The 19,051-nt window shown below is 38.3% G+C and overlaps 1 protein-coding gene across 5 annotated transcripts in view; it reads right to left on the bottom strand.

The window, feature by feature from the left end:
- The window catches only part of LOC135320372 (gamma-taxilin-like), a 56,900-nt gene extending 39,053 nt beyond the window's left edge, over nt 1–17,847 (bottom strand). For 3 of the 5 annotated variants that reach the window (XM_064483454.1, XM_064483458.1, XM_064483457.1), the window contains exons 1-3: nt 17,732–17,847; nt 4,187–4,485; nt 2,381–2,472 (exon numbers count right to left, since the gene is read on the bottom strand). In XM_064483454.1, the coding sequence (XP_064339524.1) occupies nt 2,381–2,472; nt 4,187–4,427 (333 nt within the window). In that variant the 5' untranslated portion in view covers nt 4,428–4,485; nt 17,732–17,847. Of the gene's footprint in view, nt 1–2,380; nt 2,473–4,186; nt 4,486–17,232; nt 17,455–17,694 lie in introns of those variants that run through there. The other 2 variants (XM_064483455.1, XM_064483456.1) reach the window with 2 other exon arrangements.
- Nucleotides 17,848–19,051: the final 1,204 nt, after the last annotated feature.

The raw sequence follows: 19,051 nt of genomic DNA, 5'->3' as shown, positions 1-19,051 counted from the left end.
GGGTAGGAGGGCATAGATATGGGAGTTTGAGATTTGCAAATGTTAGCCATTATATATAAAAATAGATTTTTTAAAAAGTGTCTTTTCTACAGCACAGGAAACTATATTCAATATCTTGTAATAACATTTAATGAAAAAATGAAAACATGTATGCATATGCATGACTAGGACATTGTGCTGTATGTCAGAGACAGACACATTTTAATTCACTGTTACTTCAATTAAAACAGAAAAACAGGCATTTCTCAGTTTACTATTGCACTTTGGGCCACATGGGTATGACTTCCCGGTTGTTTCTGAAAGCCAGATGTTTTACGGGCTTGTCTCTCAGGTGCAGATCTTAAAAGCTGGGGTTCCTGATGTGGAGTTCAGACTTCCTGCTCCATGTGTTTTACTGTCCTCCTGATTATGGGTCACACTGTGGGGTAGACTCTGTACTCAACCTGTCCTACCTAGCTTGATGTGACAGTGATGATATACCCCCAAGGTGGTCCAGCTGTTACACATGGTAAGTCAACTTTTTAAAATATTAGTTGTTCAAAAAACATTTGGGACATATTTTTAAAACCAAAGCATACCTACTTTTTTTATACACCAGCTGGATGCTGCTGTCACATCAGGGGTCTACTACATAACCTTGTATTCTGCTGCTTTTCTTACCTAACTTTCACTAATTTGGTTACAAAGGCTGTGACCCCAGAAGCATATCCCTGCCCTTCCCTCAAAGAGAAACCAATTACTCTTATCTAAGTTTCAGAAGGAAGCTGCAAAGAAACAAAACAAAACAAAACAAAGCAAAACAACTGGTTAGAACCAGTGAGCCCAAGATGGCAGAGGATTTGACTTCCAGTCAATTTGAGCCTCACTATACATTTAGTGTAATATATCAGCATGCTAAGTGACACATCCACCAACACCATGACAGTTGACGACTGCCATGATAGCAACTGGAAAAGCCCATACAAAAATTTAAAAGGAGAGTTCCTTGGTTCTAGGGTCAAACCACATCCCTGTTCTTGGACAACTCATGAAGACTCCTCCCACCCTTTCCAGTTCCTTCCCATTTACCTCAATCCTCCTGTATACTGATTGTCTCTGCCCATATTGGTTTGAGAAGCTGATTTGTGAACTAGGTTCCCAATTCTCCATTCTTTGCCATTGAATAAAGCCTGTGCTGTTCCAGTCTCAACACTGGCTTCATTATTAGTTGTGTGAATCCAATGGGAAAAGAACTTCCCTAGCTGGGATGAGACATCTCAGCCCAGGCTTGGATCCCGGCATAAGACTGGTCAACCAATTCACTAACACTTTATCTTTCTTTTTCCTTTTTTCACTCTCTCTCCCCCTCTTTTTCTGTCTTCTATTTCTGTTGCTTCTGCCTTGATTTCCATTATGTGGCTATAAGATTAGAGACTGGCTTCCATATACAATGGAAACATTTCTTTCCTGAGGCAGCAATCCAACAACACTGATTTCTGCCATCTTTGCATCTGGACAGCTCTAGGTCACTTTCACTCATGCCAACATGTTCTTGCTTCTCACAATATCAGAAGGTGCCAGTCTACCGACTGGACTATACAGGTTCCACTTGAGCAACAGTGGATGCTGCAACTCTGTTCTTAGAATTAGTTATGGACAAAACACACTCATGTTTATAATACAGAATAGTTGCTTTAACAACAGATGAAAATGCACAAAGTTTACCAGTGATAATTAACATAAATCCTTCACAAAAAGCAAGAATGTTGGCATTTACACTGGAATCAACTATGCTAACAATTTCCCACAACTATTATTCGAAGGGTTCTACAACTTTTCCTCTCTTTGCTTTTGAAAGGATGGCAGGATTCCCATGTTGAGAATGCTTCCATAATCCCAGATGAAGAATGCTACCTGAAATAACAGAGGTTAGAACAAATTCTTCCACAAGTCAATTTCTTTGGAAGATAGAAAAAGGAACAATGCCAGACATGGAGGAGATGTTCAGAAAATACTTCACGAGAAACAGTGCTGTTTTTCTTGCTACAATTTTCCTCACAGTGGTTAACTCTAACATTTCTCTCATGCCTAGAATTCCTTGAATTTAAAAACAGAAACCGCTCCCTCCCACCTGTAAGACATGTGAACAAATGAAAATGCTGATCTAGAAATGCTAAGGCTAAGTGACTTGCAGGAAATCAGTTTCACTCAGAAAGCTATATATTGTATAATAAAAGTAAGCCATACAATCAACATGAGTCCCAAGAAATTTTGATTCTTCAAGTCTGTAATAAAATATAATTTTACATGTAAAGCTGTATCAGAATTATACTTTTAAAGTTTATCATGCACACCCACATTTTGCTATATATTTTATGGGCCTTGCTCTCTTAATACTCACGAGATCAGCATATTTCTTACAGAGAGCTGCCAGCTTCTCCTCTGGAGTTGAAAGACTGTTTAAGGCTTGCATCAATAATAATACTTCTTTTCCTGATGATTCATAAATAAAGGAAAGAAAGGACCATAAGGATAACATTAATCCAACCTGTAAATCTTACATAAAACATGTTTATATTTAGAATACAATTTAAAGCTATAATTGGAAATTATCTGCTAAATTAAAGACACTATTTTTAAACTGATTAATTATTAGCCTTACCAGTACCCAAATTTCTCACTTATCAACACTGCCAGTTATTTAGCACTTAAACAGTGAGAACATTTCCAAAAGTTTAAAAAATTTTACCTAATGGCTGATTCCAAGTTAAGAAATTTTACAAAGGGTAGAATGTCTTTCAAACATTCCTCCCAGCCAAGAGCAAATAAACAACAAAGTGCAGAAGGCTCTTCAGCTAACACCCACTGTCTGTCTAATATACACACAAATCCCCTGTGGCAGGTAACACTTCCTATGACCAGCCTGAGTTATGACTATTTTCTGATCATTCAGCAAGCATATTCTACATGTTAAGCAAGTTTAGCATCAAGAAAAGAGTCAAGTTAGCACTTTCTTTGCAGGGTGAGTTTTAATAGAGTACTCTAATAACTGTGGCAGAGAGAAGCAGATGGCTAAGATAGATCAGGGTGAATGAGGCCTTAAAGGAAAAGAGAATGTTCTTTTTCTTACTCTGGGGTAGGTCCCTTTTTATTTTCTAATATGTCACTCTTTAATATAGGATATTTCATTTAAAAAATCTGAAGAAAATGTTGGTATTTGGTATACTTTACAGACTGATGGGAAAGGGAGAGAGGGAGAACAGGTGAAATTCAAAAAGAATACTTTCCTATCCATATAAAATTCTAGTACTGAAAGATTTCCTCCCTCAGGTAAAGACAAAACAAAAAAGACAAAATACAACGATTAATGTATGAGACATAACGACAATGTATACTTCAATTTTATGAAGATTTTAAATTTGAGCCATTTTAAGTTTAAACAATTTTAACATGAAGCTAAATTTTATGCCTAGCATTCGGGCTATTGATTCTGAAGATACTTGTCTTGTCTGTAAAGAATTATAAATGTTTTTCATACTCCTATAAATATTAACATCTTTAAAAGGTGCAAAGTGGATTAAGAAAGACAGTTACCATCTTATGCAGAAATCACTGAAATCAAACAAGGTAAATGTTAGGTACAATAGGAATAAAAAATTGAGCAGCACCCAGTAAGGTGAAACAAGGGATTCAGATTTCATTCCTGAAACTTAACATATCACATTCTCAGTCCTAACTGTCAAACTAACTAAGCAGAAGGAGAAAACATACCTTAAAAAACACTCTTATTAACCCAAGTTCCAAGCTAAAAATAACATATCTCATTTCTAAATTTTAGTGAATATTCTTTAATAAACTGACCAAATACACAGTTTACAATAATTATTAGTCAGGCAACTTTAAACGAACAAACAGAAGGCAAATCAAATATTGCTTCTGCCAAACTGGCCAATTTTGGGGGGGGGGGGGGGAACAATTCTTAATTATTCAAAGAATCAAGGTATAAACTAAGCTCTCTACTCTGCTATTTTTCACCACCTCATATAATTGCAGCAGACAGACACACTAACCTGATCAAAGAAACGATGTGTATTAGCTAAACATCTGCCTCAAAACTGATCATGTTCAGCAACTTCCTGTGCTGCAGAAAACATAAGTTAAACAAGCAGCATGTGAAAATCCCCAACCACTGGGCAGAGATTATTACCTAAGGTTATTTCTTTGTTTGTTTTGTACTGTGAATCTCGTTGCCCATCAGAGGGATCTGTTCCAGCTTCAGGCCCTGGAGGTTCCTCTCTTGACTCTCGTGTGCAGTGCATTGGGCTCCGCAAACTCCTGCTCCTTGTTATAAAGTTATCACGTTCATCCAATGAATGCTTCTTATTTGTGCTACCATAATTTGAGTCATGACGTTGAGGAATATCATTTGAATGAGAGTTGTGCAACATATCTGGCTTTACACCCGAACCTGCAAATTCTAGATCGTTCCACTGTGCCAATCACAAGCTAGAGGAAAAGAAGAAAAAAATGTGGAGGAAGTAGTTAAATCGAATGCAATCAAGGGAGGAAAACTCAGCAGTATACAAAAATTCAGTTTTGCATTCCACTATGCTCATGTTTAAATGCAGTTTTTTCTTTTTGTACCTGGTACAGTCAACAAACCTGTTATCATTTGACAGTTTTATCTTTTTCTCTTTTATAGTGGTTTATAAAACAGTGATGATTCTTAGAATCAAAGGATAAAAAAAGGAGAGAAGGGGACTACATAATAATGGAATAGGAAAAATCCAAGACTGTCCCTCCAACAACTAATGTGCTGGCAGAATCCATCAGAGTCAACTTCTACAGAACTCTGGAATCCCCTTTAGCTTTTAAGCTTACAAAAGAAGATAAAAACTTATAGCCCAAATGGAAGGTTTAGTGAATAAAAAAGTAGGATACTATGGGATTTAATATTTCCTGCTTACCATTCTCCAAATTCTAGATCAATATTGGCCATAAGGACAGTAGCCCACACTCTCAGTGAAGGCTACTGTGCCAGAGGGAACAAAACAGACTTAATTTTCAAAGGATCATGGTCCCAATTCAATCTTTCAGGCAACTCCCTGAGAAACCTGTGCAGAGTCTACCATTTTTCACCCTTGTGAGAGCTGTTTCAGGACTGGGACAACTTTAGATACAAGAATAAAAAAGCACAAGTACTGATTTCAGCAGCCTGGGGTGAGGGAAAAAAACATGAAATAACAGTAGACAGAAAAACATGGGTACAGAGACACTAGGAAAGGAAATGAGTATAGTCTTTTAAAAGCTCCCACATTAGGCTAAACTTGTATCTATGCCTGGCCTTCAGTATGGCCTTTAAGCAGAAATAAAGGCTAAGGCAAAGTTGTAAGCAGCATGGCTAAGTATTTTAAGCTGCTCAAAAGTGAAAGTTAAAAAAAACCAAAACACTTCTTGCTTATTTAGGTGGACCTAATGTCTCCTCATTCCCAGTGACTTCTCCCTTGGCACCCTGTAGAGAAAGATGACTAGGCTTGGGACCAAGTTCTCCCAGCCCTAAGTGGGACCACAGGCCATATACTTCCCATCTTAGTACTCTGGTTCAATGGAGAGAGTAGAGAGACTAGACTTTTATGGTTCTTCTGATCACAGCTACCCAAGTCACTCACTGCCTGATATGATTCTGTATGGGTAAGAGGTTTCCGAATTCAACTGTTGGAATTGGGGGCAGGGTTCACAAAGATCAATGTACTATTTGAGCTGACTCAATGTGTTATTATTGTCGCTTCTATGTCTGAATGTATAGTACAAATTCCTATGCATATACCCATTCCATATGGAGTGTAATATGCTTTTACTTAGCCACCCCATTAAGTCCCAGTGAGAATTCTCTTATTAGGTAAAGCCATAAATAGAGTATCTTGGGGCCCACAAACCCAAACACTACTTTGTGTCTCAAGCCATTGTGATATAGGCAAGCAAAGAAGAGAAGCTTCTCTGACAGATCACATATATATCCTCTTTAAAAAGTAACAGCTAGCTTGCATCTGCCTCTTGCAAATACTGAATACTGAAGCCCTCCTGAGTCTGACCTGGTAGTTTTCTTTCAGAATGGGCTAACTCAGTCGATAAGACTAATTAACCATGTAGAAAAGGCCTAGGAAGCTTTACTTGTCAAACTGAAATGGTATATTCAAGAATTTGGCCAGCCAGGCCCCATCGTCACCTCCACCTTCCACAAAAAAGCATCAGTTATAATTTTGTATATGCCACGTAGAGCAAAGTCACTGACCCAATGGGATTCATAAAGGGACTGAAAATACTTGGGCCCAGCTGATATTTCAGTGAAGCTAAACCCCAGTGGTGCCGTTTGCTGCTGTTGCTGTTCTGCTTCAGCACCAGTTATGGACATGGCTGTTCTGCTGGAAGGGCAGAACTCAGATTAATTCTCATTGCTCTGGCCTACACTTTCCTAGATAAACCTTGCAATCATCTACCTGTCTAGTCCACAGCTTAAAAAATGGCAGATAAAATAACTCCATTTTTAGCACCACAAACTGGAGAAAGCAATCACAGTTACTAAAGGAATCAACTGGTTAATCACATAGAAGTCTACACTGAGTAAATCAAGCTACTGATCAAGGCTGCACTACCCAGATTGCCATAATTCTAGCTGGGTGGCAATCATTACACAGATTGCGGCTATCTGCCCACCATCACAAAATGGGCACCAAGTAAAGAATTTTCTGTTTTTAATGTAGAGGCTATCACAGCATGCTAGACTTGTGACACATGCTGAATTTGACCTAGTTCTCTGCAGACTGGGAAAACTCAGGACAAATAGGACATTGACTTCAATCATTCTGGAAGTCTGAGTATATCCAATCTTTAAACCTTCCTAGGAATATTGGTTCTGGGTAGCCTGTTGCTGAGCCTATTTCAGATTATGGGATTGATGCTCCACACCGATCAGCTGAATCTGGCTACGCTGCTGTTGCCCTGGAAATGATGTCTCATGTCATCATCTTCCTGGGTAATCTGCAGTCTGTAAATATTATCACAAAAGCCACTAACAATGGTGTGATAGTCAAGGCACTCATACACACTCCCTGTCATTCACAGGTTTCTGCTATTACTGAGCATTAGGACTGCTACTCAAAAATTGACTCAAAAAAGATCTGTAAGAGAGCAGAATCAAGATGGAAGAGTTAAGACTCTAAGTTCACCTCTTCTAACGAACATATCAAAACTATAACTACATAGAGAACAACTTTCATTGAAATCAACATGAAAACTAGCACGCTCAATCTTCTACAACCAAAAGTGTATAGAAAGACCCACACAGAGTCTGTTAGGAAGAGAGGAGAAGCAATCTGGTCAGGACCCACACCACTAGTGGGAGTCCAGAAGAAGAGAGAGACATGAGAGCCTCAGGGAACCTCCCTATGGAGTGAAGACTTTGACCCACATATTAAGACACTCCAGGCATGTGGTCCAATACTGGGAAGATAAGACCCCTTCACTGGTGTGAAAACCGATGTGTCTCTAAGTCTCTGCACTTAAAGAAAGCATGCACAGGTTTGTTTGCTTCCAGTCATGTCATAGAGGCAAAAGACTGAAAACTGTGTGGTGCTCTGGCTAATATACTAGGCTGCCCTAACATTCCTCCCATCCCTGTCCCCAGCATGGCAGTGCTCCCACTAAGGTGGAGGCTGCCATTGCCAATGAAGGTGCAAATACTTAGAGGGAACAGAACAGGGTCAAGCTCACCCTGCCTCTGATTAGGCCAGAGGCAGCCAGTGCCAGCCACTGCTTGCACACACTTGAGAGGAAGTGAAACAAGCTCAGTAGAGTGGCTCCAACATCTCTGCCACAACCCAGCCTATAACCAAGACATAGATACCAGGGAAAAAGTTAAATCAGCACAGAACTACATCCATAAGCACTTTGACCACTGGCAATCAAGACAGAGACCGCCATAACACCCATAATGAAATTATAGATTAAAACATTCCAAATCTGAAGAAGAAAATAGATATCCAGTTTCAGAAAACAAAGAAAGTCCCAAGATGAACCCAAAGAGACCCACACCATGCCATATCATAGTTAAAATAATAAAAGTCAAAGATAAAGAATTTTGAAGGCAGGAAATGAAACTAATGAGTCAAATAAAAGGGAACACTCATAAGACTATCAGCCAAGTTCAGAGAACACTTTGCAGTCCAGAGGGATTGGCATGATATATTAAAAGTATTTAAAGAAAAAAACCATATAATCTGGGACCCTTGTTACCAGCCACACTGTTATTTAGAATTGAAGGAGATAAGGAACTTCTCAGACAAACAAAAAATAAAAGACTTCATCAATACTAAACCAAGATTACAATAAGTTTAAAAGGTCTTCTTTAAGTGAAAAAGAAAAAGGAGTAAAAAGAAATAAGAAATTATAGGAAGGAGAAAATTGCACTGATAAAGTAAATCTATAGTAAAGGCTATGGATCAGCCATTAAATAAATAGTACAAGGGTTATAAAACAAAAATTGTAAAATCAAATATAACCACAATAATCAGTAAAGGGATAGACATGAAGAGGTAAAATATGACACCAAAAAGAAGGGTGGTGGGAGGAAGTAAAGAATTTAGTTTTTTTTAAATGTTTTTGAACTTGAATATGAATATGAATACCATAAAACCACGAATCAAAAATCTGTAGTAGATACATAAAAACTAGAGAGAAAGGAACATAACCATAACACTAAAGAAATTATCAAAACACAAGGGAAGGAACTATGAAAAGAACAGAGTAGAGGAAAACACACAAAAACAACTAGAAAACAAGTGATAAAATGGAAGTATGTACATATCTATAATAAACACTTTAAATGTTAAAGGACTAAATGCTCCAATCAAAAGACATAAGTTGGTTGGTTGGAGAAAAACAAAAAACACCCATCTACATGCTGCCTAGAGGAGACTCACTTCAGAGCTAAAGACACATACAGAATGAAAGTAAGGAAATGAAAAATAATATTCCATACAATCAGAAATGAAAATAAGGCTAAGGGAGCATTACTGATATTAGACAATGTAGACTTTGAAATGAAAACTATAATAAAAAAGGAAGGAGTGGCATTTTATAATGATAATAATATATATAATGATCATTATATAGTGATCAATGAAAGAAGAAGAGGATATAAAGTCTGTAATCATATATGGACCTAATATAAGAATACCTAAATATATAAAGCAAATATTGACAGACGTAAAGAGAGAATTTGACAATACAAAAATAGTCAGTGATGTTAATAATCCACTTACATCAACAGACAGATCATCCACAATTAAAAAAACAATTTTTTTAATTATTAAAAAAACAATTTTTTTAATTATTAAAAAAACATGGTCTTAAATGACGCATTAGACAAGCTGGACTTAATAGAAACCTACAAAACAGTCAATCCATCTCACTTTTCATAGAACTGGAATGAATAATCATAAAATAAAAACCACAAAGACCCTAAATTGCCAAGGTAATCTGGAAAACAAAACAAAACAAAAAAAAAAAAAGAGAGGAATTATGGTCCCTGACTTCAGAATATACTACAAAGCTACAGTAATCAAAACAGTACAGAACTGGCACAAAACAGACACAGAGATCAATGGAAGAGAAAAGAAAGCCCAGAAATAAACCCACTCACCTATGGGCAATCTACAACAAGTGAAGCAAGAATATACAATAGGGAAAAAGACAGTCTTTTCAGCAAGTGGCACTGGGAAAACTCGACAGCTACATGTTGAAGCATAAAATTAGAAAATACTCTCATATGATACACAAAAATAAATTCCAAATGGATTAAAGATCTAAATGGAGAACTAGAAACCATAAAATTCCTAGAAGAGAACATAGGCAGAATACTCCTTGACATAAACTGTAGCAATATTTTTTAAGATCTGTCTCCCAAGGCAAAACACATAAAAGCAAAAATAAACAAAGGGGACTTAAAAGCTTTTGCACAGCAAAAGAAACCACTGAAAAAAGGAAAAGACACCCCACAGAATGGGAGAAAATATTTGAAAATAATATATGATTGACAAGGGATTAATATCCAAAATTCGTAACAGTTCATTCAAGTCAGTATTAATCCCCCCCCAAATAAAACCCAATAAAAAAAAAGTAGCAGGAGACTGAAACAGACATTTTTCCAAAGGAGACATACAGATGGCTAACAGGGACTTGAAATGATGCTCAATACCTCTAATTGGAGAAAGGCAAATCAAAGCCACAATGAGATACCACTTTATTATCAGTCAGATGGTCCTTATTAGAAAATCCACAAGCAATAAATGCTGGAAGAGATGTAGAGAAAAGAGAACCCTCAGACATTGCTGGTGTGAATGTAAACTGGTACAGCCACTGTGGAAAACTGTACGGAGGTTACTCAGAAAACTAAAAATAGAACTACCATGTGATCCAGCAATTCCACCCCTGGATATCCAAAGGAAACAGAAACATTTATTCACAGATATGCAGAACAGAATATTCATAGCAGCATTTTTTCCAGTTATCAAGATATGGTGCAGCCTACGTGTCCTTTAACAGATGAATGAATAAAGAAGACATGTTTTACATACACTATGAATTACTGCTCAGCCATGACAAAGAATGATATTCTGCCATTTGCAACAATGTGAATATACCTAGAAAGTATTATGGTAAGTGAAGTAAGTCAGACAAAGACAAAGACTCTATGTTATAACTTATAAGTGCAATCTAAAAAATAAAACAAATAAATGTATACAAGAAACTCACAGATATAGAGAGCAAATTAGTGCTTACCAGCAGGGGATAGGGAAAGGGCAAGGGGCAATACAAATGTATAGGATTAAGAGATGTAAACCACTGTATATAAAGTAGATAAGGAGAAGTATACTTTGTACTGTACAGGGAAGTACAGCCATTGCTTTATAATAACTTTAAATGGTATATACTCTACAAAAATATTGAATCTCTCTGTTGTATAACTGTAACTAATAGAATACTGCAAATCAACTATACGTCAATAAAAAGAAGTATCAAACTCTACAAAAAAAACCAAATGGTATTATATAACAATAAAGGAATCGATAAAAGAAGAGGACATAATGACTGTAAACATACCTTCCCCTAATATAGAGTTACTTAAATATAAACAGCAACTACTTAGATATAAAGGAAGAAATTAACAAATAACACAATAACAGGAGGAGACTTTAACTCCACATTGACATCAATGGACAGATCACCTAGGATGAAAATCAGTAAGGCAACAATTGTCTTACATGGCACATTAGACCAATCTGACTTTACAGATATTTACAAAACATTCCATCCAAAAACAGCAGAATACACATTTCAAGTCCACATGGAGAGTTCTCCAGGAAAGATCACATGCTAGTCCACAAAACAAGTCTCAATAAATTTAAGAGACTAGAAACTACATTAAGCCTTTTTCCTGAACATACAACAGTTTAAAACTGGAATTCAATTACAGGAAGAAAAGGGGACAAACACAAACACATGGTGACTAAATAACATGCTACTAGAAAAACTAATGGGTTAATGAAGAAATCAAAGAGGAAATTAGAGAATACATCAAAACAAAAGAAAATAACACAATTTTCCAAAATCTATGGAATGCAGGAAAAGTATTTCTAAGAGGCAGTTTATAGTGTCCTACCTCAAGAAAACAAGAAAGCCCCCAAATACAAAACAACCTACCATCTAAAGAAATTAGAAAAAAAAAAAAAAAAAAAAAAAAAAAGAACAAGCAAAGCCCAAAGTGAAAAGAAGGAAGTAACAAAGATGAGAGCAGAAATAAATAACAAAGATCCACCACCACAGAAAGTACCAATGAAACCCAGACCTGTTTTTCCTTTTTTTTTTTTAAGAAAAAAAAAATCGATAAGCTCATTAAGAAAAGAAAGAGAGGGGAGCAGGACAAAGAGGGAGAAAGAGAGACAAAGAGAAGACAGATACCGCATGCAGGCATGGGCCCAAATAAACAGTATAAAAATGGACGGAGGAAAAATTCCAATCAATATTAAAGAAATAGAATGAAGAGTGTCCTATAAACAATTATATGCCAACAACCTTGACAACCTAGGGGGGATGTATAAATTCGTGAAAGCATAGTATTTTCCAAGACTGAAACAGGAAGAAACAGATAATCTGAACAGCCTGATTAGTAGTACACTTTTGGGTATAGCCATGATAGAAAAGAGTATGGAGATTTCTCAAATATCTGTTATATGAGAAAGCAATTCTACTCCTGAGTATATATCCAAAAAAAAAAAAAAAAAATCACACACAGAAAAACTCTAATTTGAAAAGATACATGGATCCCTATGTTTTCTGCAGTATTGTTTACAATAGCCAAGTCATGGAAGCAACCTAAATGCCCATCAACAGATGACTGGATAAAGATGTGGTACACACACAAACACACACATGAATGCACACAATGGAGAACTACTAAGCCATAAAAAAGAATGAAATATTTCCATTTGCGGCAATATGATGGACTTGGAGGGCATTTTGCTACATAAAATAAGTCAGAAAGAGAAAGACTAATACTGTATGATATCACTTATTAGTGGAAACTAAGAAGTACAACAAACAAGTGAATATAACAAAAAGAAGCAGATAGATTTACAGAACAAACTAGTGGTTATTTGTGGGGAGACAGAAACGAGAGAGAGGAAACATAGGTTAGGGGAGTAAGAGGTGCAAATTATCAGGGATAAAGTAAGCTACAGGAATATGATGTATAACATGGGGAATACACCCAGTATTTTATAATAGGTATAAATGAAGCATAACCATTAAAAATTGTGAATCATTACATTGAACATTTGTAACTCTTGTAATATTGTACAATAACCATACTTCAATTAAAAAGGAAAAAGAAAAAAAAATTGAATCAGTAATCAAACCACTTCCAACAATCCGAAGTCCAGGTCCAGACTGCTTCACAGGGGAATTCTATCAAATATACAAAGAGGACTTAATACTTATCCTCTCAAATGACTTGAAAAACATGAAGAGGAGGGAAGACTCCCAGACTCATTCTACAAGGCCACCATTACCATGATACTAAAACCAGACAAAGACACTACAAAAAAGAAATTCACAGGCACAAATCTCTGACAAAATCCTTAACAAAATACTATCAAACTGAATTCAACAGTATATAAAAAGGATCACACACCATTATCAAGTGCAATTTATTCTAGGGATGCAAAGATATTTCAGTATGTACACATCAATCAATGTGATACACTGCATTTATGTTAATGAAGAATAAAAATTACATGATCATCAATCTAAAAAGATGCAGAAAAGGCTTCTGATAAAATTTAATGCCCATCCATGGTAACAACTCAAAGTGGGAATAGAAAGAACATATTTCTACAAAGCAAAGATCATTTAGTTTGGACAGAAGGATTAGGGAGGAAGCGAAACATAAAAGAACAGAGTTAAGAATTACAAACTACTAGACACAAAACAAATCAGATACAAGGATGAAATGTTCAGCACAAGAAATAAACATAGTATGTTGTGATAACTTTAAATCAAGTATAATCTATGAAAATATCAAATCACTGTATTATATTCACAAAAACTAATATAATATTGTAAATAAGCCAGTCTTCTTTTTAAATTCCTGATACTAACTCCCTCATCTTCTCATTTTGTACCTGGAAAGGCAATTTGGGCCACTGAATGCAGCTGTCTCCAGATAGGAATCATCCCCACTCAGTCTCTTCCTTGTTTAGTATCGGAACAAAAGGGGTGCTGGGTTATTTAAACCCACTTTGAAAATTCAGCTTGAATTTCAAAGACATTCAAAGAAATATGGCTACACTTATACAGCTACTTCTTTCTTGCTCCCAAGAGTATAATAATTTTGCCAACCTAGGTAGCACACTCTCCATTCCAAGTTGGAGCCTAGAGGATTCAAACTTGGGTCCAGCCACTTAGATTCTCTTGTAGGACTGAAAGGGATCTAGATCTATGTACTTGGGGGACAAAGACCACTCACTGAGTACACTGCCTGTGGAGTGTGATCTACACAGGTCAAAGTGGAGGACACAATGGATGTCTGCAAGGTTTAAACAAATCCCCTCATTCCTCTAGCACCTAGCCTTTGTGGGCAAAAGGACTGTTGAGAGTAGTTGATGACTGACTGGATAAAAGCTGAAGTTTTAATGACCAGAATCACATCTTTGTTTACAAGTCTCGCAGCATTAATCATCCAATGTTTTTAAAAACTGCCCCTGGAGTCTTCCTAATAAAACTATGTGCCCTAGTGTGGCTCTCCCAAACTGCTGCAAGCAGCTTGGATTTAACAGATGCCTGAATGCACCTTCCAGGCAGACATCTCAGATGGCAATATGATTGCCATTCAAATGGAAACAGCAGTGGATGTCTGAGCTCCTGAATCTCCTAAACAAAACACTTATCAGTACCAAATGTCTCACTCACCCTCATTTCCCTAGACCTCACTAAGTCATTCCAGGGGTAGACAAATGGCATCCAACAGGTATCACGGACACACAGGATAAATTAAACTGGGAAGCCTCAGGCAGGCCCTTCAGAAAGGATATAATTCAGTTATTCATCTAGAAACCCCAGTGTTATCAGCTGGCTAGGGAGCCATGTTATAAAGCACTTTAAATCTGTACCCACTTGGAAACGCTAATGTTAAGTCCCACTTGAGGAACCCCATCAGTCACAATCAACACTTTCTTCCCAGAGGTACCACGTATGCCCCTTCTCACATGGAAGCCAGAAATTAACTTGCATCTGTCTAGAAAACAGTGTGTCTTCTACACTAGGAGAGGCCATAACAGATCATCAACTGTTTAAGGAAACACAATCAGTAGTCACACAGCCTTCAGTCAACTGTGAAGTGCTCTCCAAAATAAGGCCACTTTGGTACCTTGGAAAAACTCTCCAGACAAAAAACTGACTCCTAGCTCATGCCCACAATGCAAGTATTTCTCCCTAAAATAGGAGTGATTCTACTCCTAACAAAAGGTAGTATGAAATCTAACCACAATTTTAACTGAAATGGCCAGTGGACCACATGCAGGTGAATCTCAACTCTCTGGCCAGAGTTACTAGTTATGACAAAATTTCCCTAGACTTTCTTCTTGTGGGCTATTCGTGAATATAGCCTGCTGCACCTGAATTTGTGACTCAGGTCAAGTGGAAAGGTTAACACACAGCCTTAAAGGGAGCCAGATGGTACACTCTCATGGTCTGTGGACTTGTTCAGCTGGTGAGGTCTGGGACTTTGAGGGCAGAATTTAACTCAACCCTGTGGCCTGGGCTCTTTCTTATGCTTGGACTCCTGTTTCTAGTAGTCTGTAAGATAAACTGAACAGATTTGGCCCCATCCTATTTTGGTCAAACTAAATGGTGGTCAATGAAGTCGTAAATTCAAGGGAAAATTTACTAGAATGCATGTCAGTGTTTCTGCTTCTCTTGTGAGCAGAGCACTACTGTTTTTGTTTCAGACTATCTATTCAATGATATTCATATAGCAAAAAGCCTTGGGAAAAATAGAAATGATATCTAAGGCAATGCACATGTCTGCTTACTGCCCACGTTTCCAATTGCTGTTGTAGTAAGTTATCATTTACCTATTTAACTTACATTCCTTCTAGAGGCTTTATGGGAGAATCTTGTTCTCTTGCCTTTTCTGACTTCTAGGCTGATTACATTCCTTGGATCATGATTCCCCTCCTCCATCTTGCTTGTAAAGGCAAACCAAGTGTAATGCAAAGTGTCATCTCTCTAGATCTGATTTTTCTCTTCCTCTTTCATTTGTAAGGATTCTTTTGATTTCACTGGGCACACCCTGATAACCCAAGATAATGCCAGAAAATCCTAATCTGCAAAATAACACCTATGCAAATTCCTTTGGTCAATAAGATAATTCACTGTTCCCTGTTTAAGATATAAGCAGCTTTGAGGAGCCACTATTCTGCCTACTACACTGCCCGTTATAAAAGATTCAAGTTCCCACAGGCTTAGGATTTCTCCTCTGTAGTGCAAATATGATCTAGTTCTCTTTACAACAACCAGTAAGAATTGAGGCTCAGGAATCAGGTACAAAAGTGGACACTGGTAAATGCTACTGTAAAATCTAGCTTTCGTAGAGACTATTTATATCCAGCTGGTGACCAGAAGCCATTTCTCAAAGGATCGTTAGCTTAATATTAAACTAGCTCATTTAAAATGCTGATTAACCTTTGCTCCTCATTAAACAACTTTCTTCATTCCAAAAAATATAGAGTACTTGCATCCTAAACTGCAGGGTTGCTGATTTTATTTTTAATCAGAGTTGTCAGTGAGCAAAGTATGCAAAGTGACAATCTGGATTACTAGAATATGATGAACTTAGTTTCTCTTCCAGTCCTGCAAGTAGTGGGTCTTTCTTTCAGAAGACAGAGAGATCAAGAAAACTGTCAAGCAGTTAACAACTTCACATAGAGATGCAAGAAAATGTCCGACTTCTGAAACAGGTCGAAAAAAACCAAATTCTTGACAGCTCGCTCAAATATAAACTGGAAGTTTTGAAGTTCATTAAACATGTTAGAAAAATAATTCATAGTTTCATATTGCAGTGAAAAGGTTCACCATGTTCAAACGAACAGAAAAAGAAAAGGGGTTTCCAGTATAGGAGTCCCTTTCCCTTAAGTTCTCTATTGTTTTGCTCCAAAAACCGTACAGCTGTGTAACCTTTCAAATTCTACAGACCACCCCAGAACAAGAGAGATTTGTTTCCATTTTGAAGATCTCGATTTTTTTTTTTTTTTTTGCAAGCAGAGAGACAGTGAAAACAAAGTGACATTAAGTAAAGTAAGAAAAAGAAAACATTCCAGATGGATACCAAAGGCGGGGTATGGAAGGCGTTCAAGCACACACAAAAGGAAAGGAAAAAGAGAAAGGAAGGAGAAGGGGCGGGGAGGGGATTAGACAAGTTACTGCACGATGATGCTCCCCAGTTGTACTGGACACAGTTCCTCAGGCATAACTTCCGCATCCCTAGCCTTCAATATCGTCATGTGGGTGACGCCAAGAAACGAGGTCCCGGAATCAAGAAGCTATACCAGGTCCGCCATCGCCGCCCACCACACGCAAAGTGGCAGGCAGCAAACGAAGACACAAAGGGTAATGCAGGGTACTCCCCCTACTACTCACCAACCGCAGGTTCCCGAACGATTATGTAACTAGGAGCACTCCGTACAGGGACCTGCGCACTCGCTGAAGGCGGGAGGAACGAGCCCCTTTCCCCAGTCTATCGATAGTGGCGCCAAGCACTGGGACCTCAGGAACTGGGAAAGAGGACAACAGGCTCCAGGACCCCGCTGCACGTGGCTGTAACGCCTGGCGCAATCGCGTCACGAATCTTTTTCCCGACACGCGGGACTGCGTTCCCTGCCCCTTGCAATCCCGCTGCCGCGCTCCCATACCCGTAAAGGGCCCCTTCCACCCCATTTATTTCGATCCCACCGCCGACCCACCCCATACACATTCTCCCTAGGTGTTGTCAACGCACCTACCTCCTCCTTCCCCCAACAAGAAAAGAAGGCTTAATGTTAACTCATGCGCCTAAAGAAACCGAAAACAATGCAACCTGAAAAAGGTAATACTCTCTCTTACACTCCACCTCCGTCACCAGGTGGCAACCAGGGCTGACCTGTTTCCATCTGAGTAGCCGTCCACCCAGTTCACCAACAGCTTCCTCAGAGCTGGCTCCGCGGGTTCTTCCCGGAGCTGCCGCTCCTGCCTGCGTCGCCAAGAAGTGACGCAAGCATCCAAACCCACACTTCAGAACCGAAAAACGGAAGCTGCTGGGCCCTTGCTGCTAGCTTCTCGGCCCCAACGGCCAATCCCTGAACCCGGGCCATACACGTGAAGAGAGGAATTTTCCCCAAGGGCACGGTGTTGGGGGGCGGTGCTTGGGACGCTGGACAGGTCTTCAGGGCTAAAGGGCGAATAGAGGATTCTGTTAAGTCTGCGCAGAAGTGGATAAAGAGCGTGGAAACAGCTGCCACTTACCGTAAAATGTTCTGCCATAGGTTGTAGCCCCACATTCTGTTTAGGAAGGAGGGTTCCTTTTAGGGAGGAACTGGGCAGTTTTCTGAGAAGAGAGGTGTAGTCACTGTGCTGCGCCTGCAATGTAAAGGGACTTGTAGTTTCTTAGGAGCTGTATCCCTATAGTCGAAGTACCCCAAGAAATTTTAAACTATTACACTATTTGGAAAGGCAAGAGTTCGGGATCAGGTGGGAGCAGTCAGACCTCTGTATTTGTTCTTGTTGCCTTATTCAGTAGCTGTTATTATCCTGAGATAATTGGGAATAGTTCACCGTAACTTGTTTTATTGTGCCTTACAGATACTACATTTTTACAAGTTGAAAGTTTGTGGCAACCCTGCATCCACCAACTTTGCTGTCATCATCCTGCAAAAGCATTCGCTCACTTCCGTCCCCTATGAATAAATAAATAAATAAATAAATAAATAAATAAATAAATAAATAAATAAATAAATAAACAAACAAACAAAGAAACAAACAAATGCCTCAATTAAAAAGAGCTGGTAGGGGGAGGCTATAGTTCAGCAGTAAAGTGCTTATTTAGCATGTCCTGCGGGAGGTCCTAGGGTTAATCCCTGGTACCTCTACTAAAAATAGTAAGTAAAAAATAAAACTAATTTCCAATCCCCTACAAAAAATAAAGATAAGTAAAATAATTTGTTTAAAGGGAAAAAGGAGCTGGGAGGCAAGGGAGTAAATCCCACTCTGTGAGGACAGGAAAGCCCAACAGGAAGAAGAGACTCCTCTTTTTCTCCTGGCTAAGACTCAGCCAATGAAAAGCCATGGTCTTTGCTTCCTACAGCCCTCTGGATTTCTTTCTTCTCTCTATAAAAATGTTCTCCTTCCCCTGCTCTGGGATCTCAAATGTGGCTCCGCCATGGTTGCAGACACTTAAATGCAATTCTTTGCTGATCCTAAATAA

Source organism: Camelus dromedarius, chromosome Y, assembly GCF_036321535.1.
Source record: "Camelus dromedarius isolate mCamDro1 chromosome Y, mCamDro1.pat, whole genome shotgun sequence".
In the NCBI taxonomy this organism is placed as follows: domain Eukaryota; kingdom Metazoa; phylum Chordata; class Mammalia; order Artiodactyla; family Camelidae; genus Camelus; species Camelus dromedarius.
The sequence above is the reverse complement of the archived record's forward strand: the minus strand, read 5'-3'. Positions and strand labels throughout refer to the sequence as shown.